At 38.0% G+C, this 17,899-nt stretch overlaps 1 protein-coding gene across 2 annotated transcripts in view; it reads left to right on the top strand.

Annotated features, from left to right (window-relative positions):
• ARL6 (ARF like GTPase 6) overlaps nt 1-17,899 on the top strand; it is a 44,050-nt gene that overhangs the window by 9,914 nt on the left and 16,237 nt on the right. The window contains exons 4-6 of one of the 2 annotated variants that reach the window (XM_079767009.1): nt 1,369-1,463; nt 9,376-9,505; nt 13,044-13,099. In XM_079767009.1, the coding sequence (XP_079623135.1) occupies nt 1,369-1,463; nt 9,376-9,505; nt 13,044-13,099 (281 nt within the window). Of the gene's footprint in view, nt 1-1,368; nt 1,464-9,375; nt 9,506-13,043; nt 13,237-17,899 lie in introns of those variants that run through there. The other variant, XM_079767008.1, reaches the window with a different exon arrangement.

The raw sequence follows: 17,899 nt of genomic DNA, 5'->3' as shown, positions 1-17,899 counted from the left end.
GTTTGTGGGTGTGATCCCCAATGTGGGGCATGCAGGAAGCAGCTGATCAATGATTCTTTCTCATCATTGATGTTTCTATATCTCTCTCCCTCTCCCTTTCTCTCTGAAATCAATACAAATATATATTTTTAAGTATTTTTTAAAGTTGTTTTAGTTTTATATTTATGTGATTAACAATGATATTGAACTTTAAAATCTTAATTTATGACTGAATAAGTGATTCACACAAAAAATCAGTGTCCAATAAGTATATGAAAAGTTATTGAACTTCACTAGCAATTCATGAAATACAAAGTAAAATAACATACTGTTAGAATGGCAAAAATTGAAAAGAATGATAAGGACCATGCTGAAAGGGGGTAGGAAAAATGCTGGGAGTAGTATACATTGATATAGCATTTCTGAAGGGCAATTTATCAATGTTTATCTAAAACTTTTAATTGTATATACACTCCTAGAAATTTTATTCCTAAGAACAGATCTTTAAAATGTTAAGAAATTATAAAATGTATTTAGGAGAATGCTTATCTTGAAGTTTTTCATAATAATGAAAATTAGAAATAACCTGTAAGTCCAACGATAGAAGATTGACAATATTTGATGGCACATCATGCAATGGAATACTTTATAACTATTAAAAGAAAGGGTGAGGAAGGAATCAGTGATTTTTGAAGTGCCTCTGTGATCTGTAAGTGAATCCTTAAACTAGTTCAGTGATTGGCTATCAGCTTAAAAAATAAAATAGAATAAAATAAAAGCTATTTGTAAGTATTGTTTCAGGGGACCTATTTCAAATATATTTACATATAGTTATGTGTCTATTGCATCTTAATATAAAATGTATGTCTTACTATGGTTATGGTAAAAATTATTTGAGAAACACTAGTATAGAGCTTTAATGTTTCATATAAAAGTGATTAAAATTATACAGTGAAAAAGGTCAAGGAAATGTACATAGATGTCAAAAAGGCAGTGTATAAAACAGGAGGATTCCATTTGTATAGATGTAGATATTCATATGTGACTACACACAGTGTCAAAATTGATTTATACAAAAAATTAATAATGGTTATATCTGTGTAATGGGTTGTGGTTTTACTTGTAATTTTTTTAAAATTATGAAATAACAAGTCATTAAGTTATACCCTATTATCATCTAAGTGAAAAGAAATTATGTTATAACCACTAATGATTAATATAATAGTTCACTTATATGAACTAATAAGAAACAGTACCAAAGCTCCTATAATGATAAATGCACATAGGATATGAAGAGATAATACACAGGTTATGACATGCAAATGGAGAGTAAACATGGAAAATTGTGTAAGTTTATTTTTAATTTTTGTCATTCTTTATGTTATACAGAGATGGACAAGCCATTATTTTTGTCATTGATAGTAGTGATAGATTAAGAATGGTTGTGGCCAAAGAAGAACTTGATACTCTTCTGAATCATCCAGGTATGTGTGTGTGTGTGTCCATGTCCGTCTGTTTACATAGGATGTTTTGTTCTTTGGTGTTGGCAAAAAGTATTACCTGCACTGTACAATTAACTTTTCTTAAAAACTTTATGCATAACTCATAATATCTTTAGCTATAGCACCATATGTTTTTTAAATTGCAAAGCTTTTTGCAATGTTTTTCGGGTCGGTGATGTTTATTTTCCCCAAAATAAAAACATCCTTTTTTCTGATTATATAAATAATATGTGTCAATAGCAAATTATGCAGATAGAAAGAAAGTAAAAATCCATGTATTTCAATACTTATGAAAATGATTTTGGTTGCCATCTTTTCATGCATGTATGTACTAGAGGCCCGGTGCACAAATTTGTGCCCGGGTGGGGTCCCTCAGCCTGGCCAGTGATTGCGGCCGATCGGGGCCATAGGAGGTTGGCCGGCGCGGGGAGGGGCCATTCGGGCCAGCCGGCTGCGGGTAGGGGCTGTGGGAGGTTGCCAGCTGTGGGGAGGGGCTGTGGGAGGTTGGCCAGCCAGCCAGGGGGAGGAGCCATGGGAGGTTGGCTGTAGGAGTGCACTGACCATCAGGGGATAGCTCCTGTGTTGAGCGTCTGCCTCCTGTGGTCAGTGCGCATCATAGTGACCAGTCATTCAGTTGTTTGGTCATTCGGTCGCTTAGGCTTTTATATATATAGACTAGAGGCTCTATGCATGAAATTCGTGCAAGGGTAGGCCCTCGCAGCCCTGGCCGCTTCGGTTGCTTCTCGGTCTTTGTGGCCCCGGCTGCCTCACAGCCCCGCCCCCTGCCCCTTGGTTGTTCCGGAAGGTCATCTGGATGGTCGTTCCGCTGTTCGGTCCTTCTGTCAATTTGCATATCACACTTTTGTTATAGATTGTTCTTTCTAATGTAATCAGATCATTCTCTTAGAGTGCTTTTTTTTACCTCTCGATTCTCTTCTACCACCTAAGTCATTTTTAGATTTGTATATTCTATGTCACTAATTCTTTCTTCTATCTGATCTTCTCCTCAGCTCACTAGTTCATCCTTCATTTCATTTAGTGAGTTCTTCAGCTCCAGATTTCTGTTTGGTTCTTTTTTGTAGTAGTTCATTGATTTTTTTTTTTTTTAAATCTTAGTTCATTCAATTGCCTTTCTGAGTTTTCTTGTATCTTGTTGAGATTTTTGAGAACTGAAATCTTCAATTTGCTGTCATTTAGATTACATTCTTCTCATGTCTTAGTCTATTTTCTGGAGATTTTTCTGAATCCCCTTGTTATCTTGGTTACTCAGTGTGCTTGATGACTTATTTCTCTGTTTTGTGGGGTTTTTTAACCCCCACCTGGGAATATGTTTTTATTGATTTAAGAGAGAGAGAAGAAGGGAGAAAAAAAATCATGTGCGAGAAACATTGATTGGTTGCCTCCTACAGCCTAAGTATATGTTCTGACTGGGAATCAAATCAGCAACCCTTTGGTGCACAGGACTACACTCCAACCAACCTAACCAACTAGCCAGGGCAAAAATTGCTTTTTGAAAAACTTTGTACTTCAACTAGAAGCCCAGTGCACGAAATTCATGCACTGGTGGGTGGGAGTCCCTCAGCCTGGCCTGCGCCCTCTAGCAGTTCGGGACCCCTCACTCCTTACCACCCACCTGCTTGCTGCTCCTTACCACTCAGCTCGCTGCTCCTTAGTGCTGCCGTGGAGGCGGGAGAGGCTCCTGCCACCACCTCTGCACTCGCCAGCCATGAGCCCGGTTTGTGGCTGAGCGGTGCTCCCGCTGTGGAGCGCACTGACTACCAGGGGGAAGCTCCTGCATTGAGCATCTGCCCCCTGGTGGTCAGTGCACATCATAGTGACTGGTTGTTCTGGTCGTTTGCCGTAATGGTCGCTTAGGCTTTTATTATATAGACTAGAGACCCGGTGCACAAATTCGTGCACGGGTGGGATCTGGCCAGCCCGGCCCCAATCAGGGCAGCTTGGGGCCAGGCCTGTTGGGAGGAGGAGACGGTGGGAGGTTGGCCGGCCGACCTGCCCTGATCGGGGCCGATCAGGGCCGGACCAACTGGGGGAGTGGCCACAGGCAATTTGGCTGGCGGGCCACTCTCCAGTTGAGGTGGGGGGCCAATTGGGGGCGGGCTGGCTATAGGGAGGGGCTGTGGGTGGTGGGCCAGCCGGCCCCAACCCTGATTGGTGTGTGGGGGGCCAATCGGGGGCAGAGCTGGCTGGGGGTAGGGGCAGAGGGCCGATCGGGGTGGTAGGAGCTGATCGGGACTGGGGCCGGCCGAGGGGAGGGGCTGTGGGTGGTGGACCGGCTGGCCCCACCCCCAAATGGGGGTGTCAATCTGGGGTGGGGCCGGGTAGGGGGAGAGGCTGCAGGAGGTTGGGGTAGGGGGGGCAATCAGGGGCAGGGCCAGCTGGGGAGAGGGGCCGCAGAAGGTTGGCCAGCCATCCCCAACCCAGATCGGGCTGTTTCGCTGGCCACAGTGGGCGACATAGCAACCGGTCGTTCTGGTTGTTACAGTGTTCGGGTCACTGGCTTTTTATGTACAGGCAGTCCTCGCGTTACATTCGACTTGATGTACGTGGTTACGTCGCCATCTCCCATTTATTTATAAAAAAAAGTTCCATCATTTTGACGTATGTACATATGTGCTTTATGATTTTTATTATTTATTTACCGCAAGTAAAGGTCAGGAATTGTTATCTTTCTTTTAAATTTGTTTTACTGTTTCACTTCATTAGTGCTGTTGTATGTGCTCCATTTGAGTGACGTAGGTACTTGTGTAGGTGGGTTCCGACTTACAGCAAAAATCGCGTTATGTCACTCCGTAGCAACGGATCTCCGAGGTAACCCGAGGACCTACTGTATGTAGATGTTAAACAGGTTGATAAGTAGAGGTATTTCCTGTGTTTTCCAGAAGGTGGCGCTGAAGTGCAAGTTTCATTTTCTCTTACCTGCACTGCTGGGGCTTCTGGGATCTCTGTGGGTGTGGCTCCACTGATGGAAAAGGCTGCATATTCCCTTTACCACCTGGTCAACTCAGTCTCGGGGCTGCACTCCTGTGTATTGCAAGGTGTGGGGTTTGAATCTCCTTTGTATTCCTGGCACTGCCTTCCTGTAGCCAGAAGCCCCCAGCTGCCTCTATCAGGCTATTCTGCAATGGGTGAGGGATGGGTGGGCGGGATGAAGCGGTTCTTGCCTGTGGTTCTGCTCTTCCTCCTGAGTTTAGACCCAGTGTCTACAGACTACTTAGGCTGGAATGTGTTTTTTTCTCTAGCTCTTTCGACATTTGCCTAGTTGAGGATTAAAGTGCCAGGTGGGACACGGGGATAGGGTGGGCTGATTGCTGTGCATGCAGAGTCCTTTGTTCAGTGCCGGCAGGCTTCAAGCACAGTGATTTTTTTGTACTGTTTCTCTGACCCTGGGCTCAGCCTCAGTGTGTGCCAGCCACCCAGGTCTGATTGCTGTCTCTGCCCTCGAGGCTGGTCTGCCCACTGGGGGCTGCACCCCAGCCCTTCACTGCTATCATGCCCGCCAGGGTCGACAGCCAGCGCCTGGCTGCCCATTACTTCTGTCTCTGTCCTTCTCCCCACCGTTCTGTCTCCACTGCTAAAATAAGTCCACCTGCAGCTGTCTCAGTGCACAATTCTCAGACATGTTTGTGTTTTAAACAGAGAATCCTTGGTTGAATTATAGCTGTCCCACCTCAGTGGGAAAGAACTGGAGATCCTCTCATGCCAACATGCTGCTGACTACCAGTTTTGGGTTTTTTACTTTCTTTCTTGTAATGTCCTCATCTGATTTTGTATCAGAGATATAGAGGCTTCATAAAATGAGTTAGAGAGTATATACTTCTTTTTATTTTTTATTTTTGGATTTGTGTAGAATTGCTATTATTTCTTTCTTAAATGTTAGACAGAATATAGCAATGATATACCACTGTCAGTATTTGGTGTGTGTGTTGATGGAGTGAGGGGCGTGAATTATGAATTCAAGTCCTTGAATGATATAAGGCCATTAAAGTTATATTTATTCTTCGGTCAATTTTGGTAATTTGTGACCAAATTTATTAATGTACTATCTAAGTTGTCAGATTTATTGGCATAACATTATTTATAACATCCTCTCCTTATCCTTTTAATGTCTACAAGATCCATATGATATATCTTCTTTCATTCCTGGTATTAGTAATTTATGTATCCTCCCTCTTCTTGCTCAATCTTTTTAAAAGTTTATTGGTTTTATTAATTTTCTAAGAACTTCTGGGATTTTAAATTTCCTCTTTTGCCATTATTCTCTCCTCTTCATTTATTATGAACTGTCTCTACTCCCTTTGTATTTAATTGTCTCTTTTTCAGATGGGAATGGACAACATCGATTTTATACCTTTTCTAATATAAGCATTTGAAGCAATACATATTCTCTAAGGATTTAGCTTCATGTCACAAATTTCGATAACTTTTTTTATTATCTAGGTCAAAGTATTTTCTAACTTACCTTGTGAATTCTTCTTTGACTCTTAGCATCTTTAGTAGTATATTATTTAATTTCCCAAATAGATGGGAAATTTGTATGTATCTTTTGTTACAGATTTTTAATTTAATTCCACTTGATCAAGCAACGTTCTGTATGATTTCACCCTTCAAAATACATGGCCCAGTATATATGGTCTAACTTGGCTTGTGTTTCACCTGCAGTTAAATAGAATGTGTATTTTTCTGTTGTTGTGTGAAATGTCCTATAAATGACCGTTGATAGTGTTGCTCACATCTTCCACATTCTTACTGATTTTTTATTTGTTCTGTCAATTTCTGAGAGAGGAGTGTTGAAGCATCTATGATTGTGGATTTCTTTGTATTCCCCTTTAATACTGTCATATTTTCCTTTATGTGTTTAGAAGGTTATTAGATACAAACATACTTAAAATTGTTTTGTCTTCTTGATTAATTGACCATTTTATAATTTTACTGCCTTTCTTTTTCTTTGATGATACCCTTCATCTTTTAACCCTTTGCACTCGCTTGCTTTTTTCTCGATTCCTTTATTCTACTCGGGATTTAATTTTTTAAATACCCCAGATTTTACAAAGCGCGGCAGTAGAATAAAAAACTGGAGTTTCTTTTCATACAAACTTATTTACTTGGATTTTTTTTATATTTCAAATACATACGAGCTGCTACTGATGCTAACCATGTCGAGTCACACTCGACATCTGAGTGCAAAAGATTAAAGCTACTTTATCTCAAATTTTGTTTCTTATAAACATCATGTTGTTATGTCTTTCTTTTTTTTTATCTATTCTGACATTCTCTGCTCCAGAATAAGTTCCAGCTGGACTAATGGAAATGTAAAAATTACACTATTATAGCAGTAGAAGAATATGGCAGGGTCTCTCTTTTCCGCGTCCAGCACGGAAAGAGAGATGATCCGGTTCTTCGAGTAGAAGGGCTGGGAATTGAGAAATAAAAGAAAGAGACAAGACACGGAGATAAAAGGAAAAAGCTGGGACTGGGTGGACCGCTGCCCTCTTCTGATGGAGAGACAGTGACCCAGAGACCAAGCAGCCTGTTTATTTTATACCCCCAAATACCAGGAAGTTTCACCAAAAGTCAAGACAGAGGAGATTATTTGCATTCTTGAGTAGGCCCGACCATTCCTAGTGCTAGACTGGATTTACATATCAAAACCCACTGCCCAACACCTGGGCAAAGATAAGAGTCAATGCTGAGAACACATCTGCCTTTTTGGTAAGATGTGTAACCAAGACACGGCTTTGCCTGTCGCCTTGGGTTCAGCTGACAGTTATTAAGGAAGAATGCCCATGTGCCTTCCCAGGCGCTCTCTACAGAAGAAACTATGGGAGATTTTTAAAAATAATTTTGGGGCAAGAGAGGATCTTTCTAACTATAACACAAAATCCAGAATCCTACACACACACAAAAGAAAGGAAAGGAGGGAGGGAAGAAGGGGAGAAAGAGAGAGAGAGAGAGAAACAGAGAGACAGACAGAAAATCAATGACTATGACTCCATAAAAAGTTTTGAACTGCAAAGTGGACCATAAGCAGTCAAAGGCAAATGACAGGCAAGAAAAACTATTTGTATTTCATGTCATAGCTACAAGACTTATTTCCTTCCTACTTAAACCTTTTCTACAAATCAATAAGAAAATAAAAACTAATAGAAAAATGATATGCCAAACTTGTTCATAAAGAAGGAATTATAAACATATTTTGAATATATAGATTCTTGACTTTTCTCAGAACAATGAAAGTAAACACATTCTCATAGTACTTTTTACTTATCACTGAAAACACTCTTATACAATGTTGTTTAAGTGTGAATTGATACAATTTTTAAGGGAAGGCAGTTCTGTAGGTAATCGCTATCTGTCAGAATAGCAATTTATATATCCTTTGGCCCAGTAATTCCATTTCTCAAATTTATCTAGCAGACTTGCTGGCCCATTTACAAAATGTTCTGCAGTTTATTCATCACAGCATTGTTTATAGTTGTAAATATTGGCAACAACATAAATATATGTCAGTTGAATTTGGTTAAATAAATTATGATATATAGTACTAAAAGACAGAACATCCCACAATAGTTAAAATAATGAAGAAACTGCTCTATATGTACTGGTAATGGATAGTCTCCAAGATATGAAATTAAGTGAAAAGCAAAAGGTATAAAAAGTGAGAATAGCCTGCTACTATTTATATAAATAATCTATATATATAAAAGCCCAGCAACTGGAACGGCAGAATGACTAGAACAACTGGTGGCTATGATGCGCACTGCGGCAGCCAACCAGCCTGATCTGGGCCCTGATGCTCCCCCCTCCCCGCTGGCCCAGCCCCTGATAGGCCCCAACACCCTGATCGGGGGCAGGGCCAGCCGGCCAATCACCCATGGCCCCTCCCCACCTGCTGGCCCAGCCCTATAGGCCCCCATCGGGGCGGGGCGGGGCGGCTGGACCCCACCTGTGCATGAATTCGTGCACCGGGCCTCTAGTTTTATATAATAAAAGCCTAATATGCAAATCGACCAAACAGTGGAAGAACTGGTCGCTATAACACTCACTGACCACCAGGGGGCAGATGCTCAACATAGGAGCTGCCCCCAGCCTGCAGGCCCTAGGCCAGCCAAGGCGAGTGCCAGCGGGGGCCCCCCAATCGCCCCGCTGGTTGCCCCATAGATCAGCCATAATCGCTGGCCAGGCCTAGGGACCCTACCCCCATGCACAAATTTCATGCACCGAGCCTCTAGTCATATATAATAACTATTTACAAACATATAAAATATTTCTAAAAAGAGTCCATATAATGGATGCTATGTGTTGCCTCTTCTAGGGAGGACAAGTGAATGGCCTGGACAAAGGTGAGAGGGAGATCCTTTTACTGCACACCATTTTGTGTCTTCTGCGTTTTGAACTACTTAAATGAATTATGTATTCAAAACAGGGAGAAATGTTTCATACACTGTAACAAGTAAAAATATCTTCCTAAAATATTTAGCTTATTACTTATAATACTGTGACTAAAAACTAAAATTGGGATGCAGTTCATCTTCCTCCTACTTCTGGTTTGCCTTCTTTGTGTTGACCGAAAAAAAACACACACAAAAAACACGATTTGACCCTTTTGTAGGTGCTGCTCAGTAACTGCTTAATGAGCCCCCAGATCCACTTCTCTTGTCTTTGTTTTAAAACTCCAACCAGAAGGCTTGGAAGTATTTTTAAAATTCTCGTATCACTCAAATATACCTGACAGTTTATGTCTTTAAAAGTTTATGTATGTGTGGTATAAAAAGAAGTGATTGGAAAACAATTTCAGTGAATTTTAATTTTAATAAATTAGGGGGAAATGACTGTAAGGCTGGAAGTATGATGAAAGTCTTATTTTATATTTCAGATATTAAGCACCGCCGAATACCAATCTTATTCTTTGCAAACAAAATGGACCTTAGAGATGCAGTGACATCTGTAAAAGTGTCTCAGTTGCTGTGTTTAGAGAACATCAAAGATAAGCCATGGCACATTTGGTAAAGTTGTGGATTTATTTTTCATTTTATCATTTTGAAAAAATCTCCAAGCTTCGGTGTTTCTTTTCCAAACTCATTTTATAAGTGATCTAACTTGGTAGGATGTAAGCTAAGGATTTTGTTTTATAGAATGGCATTTCAGGTATTTATGAACCTATTACTATTAAAACCTTTCAAATCTTTTTGTGGATAGAAAAATATAAATAACTCTTTAAAAGAATAAAGTAAACAGACTTCTCACTCACCAACTTCAGCCATGCTGATTTCTTCTATACATTGAATTAGCCAACTACAATCCCATCTCAAGGCATTTCCACTTGTTACTCCCTTTGTCTAAACAATTCTTCAAAATAATGTTCTTGGCTTGCTATTGCACTCCCTTCAGGAGAGGGGCCTCCCCTGATAATTGTCTAAAATATCACTCTGCCTTACCCTGCCTCGTTTTTTTCCTTATTACTTTGCTTTTTCTGTTGCCATGTGACCTCTTTTTCTTCTTTTCTTTGTTTTATAGTCTCTCTTCTTACACTAATGCATTAGCACCATGAGACTGGGGTTTTATTTTCACTCTGTAACTCCTGAAATAATAGTACATGGTACTTAGTAGGTTCATAATAAATATGGTTTATATGAATAAATATAAATGGAAATACTAACCTTGTTTGAACATACTAATAAGGTTGAAATCATAAATAGTATCTGAACTTATTTTACATTGTTTATTAGATAGTGTCGCCTGCTACTACCTGTCATTAAGCTCGCTCTATCCACCACCTACCTCCCCACCACTGCAAGATATCCTTCTCGCTTTTTATAAGATAGTATCTATGGAAAAAGGCTGCACACAGAGGCAGAGAAATCCACTGACTTTAGAAGAAGAAACAAAATATGAAGTGAAGAGTTAGTAGAGCTCAGAGAAGAACTTGAAGAGCTAACCTTGGTGCTGAAAGAGTAATGGTATAGAAGAGAGCTGAGAAAACTCTTGAAACTCTTCAGTACTCACAACCTCTACCCAGGAGTGAAACACTGCATATCTCAGTTAAACCCTCCTTACTCTGGAATCAAAAGAAAAGTTAGTGTGTCCTAAATGCTTCTTCACTTGGAATTTGAGGTTCTGTGGTATTTTGTTGATAAAGAGAGGAGGGATTTGGGAGTAGAGAAATATCTTAAGATGTAACCTTTGCATTTCTCTATATCATTTAGGTAAATCATACCTAAATTGATAATATCTAGAGTAGAATAAATTTTCATTTTTCCATTGTATTAAGTATTGTGAGTGCTTTGATAGAAAGCATAACATTCAAAACCATGGGTCTAATTAGTAAAAGATGCAGTCCTACTTTTAATTTTGAAGTAGAAGTTAATTTTGCAAGTGGAAAAATCTCTACTTAAAATAATTAGCCCTTGAGATTTAAAAATTTATTCATTTGTGACATCTAAATATTTTTCAGTGAGATACAAAGTAATATCCTGGTGCTGTAAAGATGTGGAATATATTTCCAATTGCTGTGTTTTCTGTATAATTTATAGAAGAATGCCAATTATTTCTTTAAATTTGCCTATAATTTTGGCTTCTTAATTCAAACTGGACATTTCATTAAGTTTTAATTACTGCTTCGTTTGTTTAAGTTTGTTTTTTTATTTTTTGCAATATTTTTAAACCATGTATAAAATTGAAAATACATTTATCCTTCTTTTACAATTTTAGAGATAAAAGTAATGTACAGTGATGTCAAGATAAAATATTGCATCTCTCTTGCCTTCCATACAAGTATATTTACTGGCAATAAAAGATTATAGAGACGTGTAGTCAACTCTGATTTTCAGGATCTGATTGCAGTATTGTTCTTCCTGTGTGTTCTTTGACTCAATTCCTGATGTGATATGTGTATATTTTTGCTTATTTACTACCTTGTAAGAGAGGCATATAATAAAAGAGGTAAATAAATGTATAAAATGTCAGCTGGGAAGGTGAAGAAAAACAAAGTAGGACAATAAGATAAAAATGATGAGAGATCCTCCCTCTATGGAATCTAACTGAAGTCAGGGAGCAGCTCACACAGAGGAGTGAAGGAATAGCTTTCCAGATAGGCCAGCAGTGGCTTTGGATGAGAATGTACCTGGTGTATTTCAGGAATAGCAAGAAGTCCAAGCTGACTGGAGCAAGAGATCTAGGGCCCTGCAGAACATGGTGAAGACTTTGCTTTTATTTAGTTACAGGTCTTATCACTTGTTTGAAAGGAAAGTAAAATTCAAACAGTTGGAACTTAGTAGGAAAAGATGCAGGGTTTTAGTAAGGTGGTGACTCCTCACCAAAAGGGAAGGATTTCCTCATTATGTTACTTATTTGAATCTGTAGTCTTATTTGGGACTATAGGTGTATGATAAAATCAATACATTGATTTTTTTATATAAATATTTTAGTTACTGATGTTTTGCTGTTGATATGGGTAATCCACAATTTGCTTTGAATAATTTTGTATCTCGTGCTGTTTGTTTCTGTCTTCCTATTTTAAAGTATGTCATATTCTTAATCTAATAAGTAATTCCTTAGAGGAAATTTCTGGATTGATTATAATCAAATTAACTCTTTTAGGTTATTTAGTACATTTTAAAATCATGCTTCAGCACACTAAAAGAAACCCTAATTCAGAAAATCTAATTATGTATACTAAAGGCTATTATATGATTATATTTTGAAAGGAAATAACTACCAGATCAGTAAAATGTTATGAGAAACTATCAGTCTGTGTCTTGGAAAAGATTGATACTCAAAAAATTCTTTGTATTTTATTCTTTTAACTTAAAATTTAATTATAATTGTTTATAAAATATCACAATAAGGATTTAATCTTATTCTAAGACCATGAAAAGACCCTGTTTTAGATACATATCTCAAATATTCAATTTCCTTAATAACTCTGTGAGGTCAATTATAATATCTCCCCATTTTACAGATGCTAAAACTGAAGACAGGAGAGTTAAATAACCTATTTAGGTTCCTGAAGCCAATAAGAAAAAAACTATTATTGAAATCTATTGGGATTTTTTTTCTACCAGTTTACCAAAGTTATAATTATAGGTTTATACTGTATAGATATAAAACTCCATTTCAAAACAAGTCACTGCATCCTGTGGCTAAATTACAACCTAAGTCAAGCATTTCTAATAAGTAACTGCTTTTGAGTCATTGGGGCTGGGTAATATAGGAAGGGGGACTCTATAAAACTTTTCCACCACTGGAAATATTACTCAAAGTCATGTCAGTCTGAGTACTGTTCCTAAAATAATAACTTTTTATTGGTACACTTTTCCAAGTGTCATAAAAATTATGTCAATATAAGTTACGGATAATTTTGTTGCTCTGAGATGCTCAGACTTTTGTTTTTTTATGTACATTCAGTTTCATTGCTTAACCAGTTTTGCTCAGATATGTGTTATTAGAATATATTAATTTGCCATATGGAAAAATTGCAATTATTTGTTCTTATAGTTCTACAATGTAATGAAATAGATATGTTTCTTGTGGATTTTATTTCAGTGCTAGTGATGCCATAAAAGGAGAAGGATTGCAAGAAGGTGTAGACTGGCTTCAAGGTACATCACAAAATACTGTTCATCTTCAACCTATATTTCCTTTCCATTGACATTTTTCTTTCCTTTTATAACATTTTATTTTTATTATATCACTGCCTTTTTCTCCTCTTGTTTTCATTTATTTCTGCTGTCAGAAAATACATTACAGTAAGTATCCAGTACCTTGCTCCATTTACTTCTATTACATTTTTCTAAAGGATTTATTTAAAGTGTTTGCTTTTTATAGTCAAAATAGTGACAACTGTAGAAATATTTTTAATTTATAGCAATAATTTTTTTTAATTTCTTTATTGATTAAGGTGTTACATATGTGTCCTTATTCCCCCAGTACCCCCCATCTCCCCCACTCATGCCCTCACCCCCCTGTTGTCTGTGTCCATTGGTTAGGCCCATATGCATGCATACAAGTCCTTTGGTTGATCTCTCCTCCTTACCCCCACCCTCCCCTACCTTCCCTCCGAGGTTTGATGGTCTGATCGATGTTTCTCTGTCTCTGGAACTGTTTTGTTCATCAGTTTATGTTGTTCATTATATTCCACAAATGAGTGAGATCATGTGATACTTATCTTTCTCTGACTGGCTTATTTCACTTAGCATAATGCTCTCCAGGTCCATCCATGCTGTTGCAAATGGTAGGAATTCCTTCTTTTTTAGCGCAGCGTAGTATTCCATTGTGTAGATGTACCACAGTTTTTTAATCCACTCATCTGCTGATGGTCACTTAGGCTGTTTCCAAATCTTAGCTATGGTAAATTGTGCTGCTATGAACATAGGGGTACATATATCCTTTCTGATGGATGTTTCTAGCTTCTTGGGATATATTCCTAGAAGTGGTATTACTGGGTCAAATGGGAGTTCCACTTTTAGTTTTTTGAGGAAACTCCATACTGTTCTCCACAGTGGCTGCACCAATCTGCATTCCCACCAGCAGTGCACCAGGGTTCCTTTTTCTCCGCATCCTCGCCAACATTTGTCATTTATTGATTTATTGATGATAGCCATTCTGACAGGTGTGAGATGGTACCGCATTGTCGTTTTGATTTGCATCTCTTGGATAATTAGTGATTGAGCATGTTTTCATATGTCTCTTGGCCTTCCTTCTGTCTTCTTTCGAAAAGTTTCTATCTAGGTCCATTGCCCATTTCTTGATTGGGTTGTTTATCTTCCTTTTGTTGAGTTGTGTGAGTTCCCTGTAAATGTTGGAGATTAAACCCTTATCAGAGATAACATTGGCAAATATGTTCTCCTATGCAGTGGGCTTTCTTGTTGTTTTGTTGATGGTTTCTTTTGTTGTGCAAAAGCTTTTTATTTATTTTTTTTATATATATTTTATTGATTTTTTACAGAGAGGAAGGGAAAGAGATAGTTAGAAACATCGATGAGAGAGAAACATCGATCAGCTGCCTCCTGCACACCCCCTACTGAGGATGTGCCCGCAACCAAGGTACATGCCCTTGACCGGAATCGAACCTAGGACCTTTCAGTCCGCAGGCTGACGCTCTATCCACTGAGCCAAACCGGTTTTGGCAAAAGCTTTTTATTTTGATGTAGTCCCATTTGTTTATTTTCTCTTTATTTTCCATTGCCCTAGGAGCAGTATCATTGAAGAAGTTCCTATGGCATATGTCTGAGATTTTGCTGCCTGTGGATTCCTCTAGTACTTTTGTTTAAGTCCTTTATCCATTTTGAGTTTATTTTTGTGTATGGTGTAAGTTGGTGGTCTAGTTTGATTTGTTTGCATGTATCTGTCCAATTTTCCCAATACTATTTATTGAAGAGACTGTCTTAATTCCATTGTATGTTCATGCCTGCTTTGTCCAAAATTAATTGGGCATAGTGGTTTGGGTCGATTTCTGGGTTCTGTATTCTATTCCATTGATCTATATGTCTGTTCTTGTGCCAGTACCAGGCTGTTTTGAGAACAGTGGCTTTGTAATACAGCTTGATATCTGGTATTGAGATCCCACCTACTTTGTACTTCCTTCTCAGGATTGCTGCAGCTATTCGAGGTCTTTTTTTATTCCAGATGAATTTTTGGAGAGTTCATTCTAGGTCTGTGAAATATGCTGTTGGTATTTTAATGGGGATTGCATTGAATCTATAGATTGCTTTGGGTAGAATGGACATTTTGATGATGTTGATGATACCAATCCATGAACATGGTATGTTCTTCCATCTGTTTGTATCTTCTTCTATCTCTTTTTTCAGTGTCCTGTAGTTTTTTGCATATATGTCTTTTACCTCTTTAGTAAAGTTTATTCCTAGGTATCTTAATTTTTTTGGTACGATGGTAAATGGGATTGCTTTTTTAGTCTCTCTTTCTGTAAGTTCACTATTGGTGTATAGAAATGCCATAGATTTCTTGGCATTAATTTTGTATCCTGCCACCTTGCTGAATTCATTTATTAAGTCTAATAATTTTTTGATGGAGTCTTTAGGGTTTTCTATGTACAGTATCATGTCGTCTGCAAAAAGGACAATTTTACTTCTTTTCCAATTTGGATGCCTTTTATTTCTTCTTCTTGTCTGATAGCAATGGCTAGTACTTCCAGTACTATGTCGAACAGGAGTGGTGAGAGAGGGCATCCCTGTCTTGTTCCTGTTCTATGGGGAAATGGTTTTAGTTTTTGTCCATTGAGTGTGATGCTGGCTGTGGGTTTATCATATATGGCTTTTATGATGTTGAGGTATGATCCTTCTATTCCCACCTTGTTGAGAGTTTTTATCAAGAAAGGGTGTTGGATTTTGTCAAATGCTTTTTCTGCATCAATTGATATGACTATGTGATTTTTCCCCCTCAATATATTTATGTGATGTATCACGTTTATTGATTTGTGGATATTGTACCATCATTGCATCCCTGGTATAAATCCTGCTTGGTCATGGTGTATGATCTTTCTGATGTACTGCTGTATCCGATTTGCTAGAATTTTGTTGAGAATTTTGGCATCTATGTTCATGAGGGATATTGGCCTGTAATTCTCTTTCATTGTGTTGTCTTTATCTGGTTTTGGTATTAGGGTGATGCTGGCTTCATAGAATAAGTTTGGAAGTGTTCCTTCCTCTTGAATTTTTTGGAATAGTCTGAGGAGGATAGGTTTTAGTTCTTCCTTGAATGTTTGGTAAAACTCTCCTGTGAAGCCATCTGGGCCTGGGCTTTTGTTTGCTGGAAGCTTTTTGATGACTGCTTCAATTTCTTCCATAGTTATTGGCCTATTGAGGTTTTGAGAATCTTCCTGATTGAGTTTTGGAAGGTTGTATTTTTCTAGGAATATGTCCATTTCCTCCAGGTTGTCTAGTTTGTTGGAATAGAGTTGTTCATAATATTTTTTAACAATCCTTTGTATTTCTGTGGGGTCTGTTGTTATTTCGCCTCTATCATTTCTGATTTTGTTTATTTGGGTCCTCTTTCTTTGCTTCTTGGTGAGCCTGGCTAGAGGTTCATCAATCTTGTTTATCCTTTCAAAGAACCACCTCTTGGTTTCATTGATCTTTTGTATTGGTTTTGTTTGTTTTTTTTTTTTTTGTCTCTATGTCATTTATTTCTGCTCTAATCTTTATTATCTCCTTCCTTCTGTTCACTCTGGGCTTTTCTTGTTGCTCTCTTTCTAATTCTTTGAGTTGTGGCATTAGATAATTTACTACCAATTTTTCTTGTTTTTTGAGGTAAGCCTGTAGAGCTATAAACTTCCCTTTCAGGACTGCTTTCATTGTGTCCCATAGGTTTTGGATTGTTGTGTTTTTATTGTCATTAGTTTCCAGAATGTTTTTAATTCCTTCCTTGATCTCATTGGTAACCCAATCAATATTTAATAACATGCTATTCAGCTTCCAAGTGTTTGAGTGTTTTGGATTGTTTTTATTGTAGTTTATTTCTAATATTATGCCATTCGTGGTCTGAAAAGATGCTTGGTATGATTTCAATCTTCTTGAATTTGGGGAGACTTTGCTTGTGACCCAGTATGTGGCCTATTTTTGAAAATGTCCCATGTGCACTTGAGAAGAACGTATATTCCACAGCTTTGGGGTGAAATGTTCTGAAGATGTCAGTTAAGTCCATCTGATCTAGTGAGTCATTTAGGATTGTTGTTTCTTTGCTGATTTTTTTGTCTAGAGGATTTATCCAGTGATGTCAGTGGTGTATTAAAGTCCCCTACTATGATTGTATTGTTGTCTATCTCTCTCTTGATATCTTCCAGGAAATTTTTTATGTATTTGGGTGCTCCTGCATTAGGTGCATATATGTTTATCAGGGTTATATCCTCTTGTTGTATCGATCCCTTTAGTATTATGAAGTGGCCTTCCTTATCTCTTGTTATGGCCTTCACTTTGAGGTCTATTTTGTCAGATATAAGTATTGCTACCCCAGCTTTTTTTTCATTTCCATTTGCCTGAAAGATATTTTTCCATCCCTTCTCTTTCAGTCTGTGTGAGTCCCTTGTTCTGAGGGGGTCTCTTGTAGACAGCATATATATGGGTCATGTTTTTTTATCCATTCAGCCACTCGATGTCTTTTGGTTGGAGCATTTAGTCCATTTACATTTAAAGTTATTATTGAAAGGTACTTGTTTGTAGCCATTTTTATTTTTTGAGGCTGTGTTCCTTCTTACTTTTTTGTTTCTTCTTTTTACAGCATTCCCTTTAGCATTTCTTGCATTGCTGGTTTGGTAGTGATAAACTTCCTTAGCCTTTTTTTTCTGTGAAGCTCCTGATTTCCCCTTCAATTTTGATTGATAGTCTTGCTGGATAGAGTATTCTTGGATTGAATCCCTTGCTTTGCATCACTTTGTACATCTCCTT

This window comes from Cnephaeus nilssonii, assembly GCF_951640355.1.
Source record: "Cnephaeus nilssonii genome assembly, chromosome: 3".
In the NCBI taxonomy this organism is placed as follows: domain Eukaryota; kingdom Metazoa; phylum Chordata; class Mammalia; order Chiroptera; family Vespertilionidae; genus Cnephaeus; species Cnephaeus nilssonii.
The sequence above is the reverse complement of the archived record's forward strand: the minus strand, read 5'-3'. Positions and strand labels throughout refer to the sequence as shown.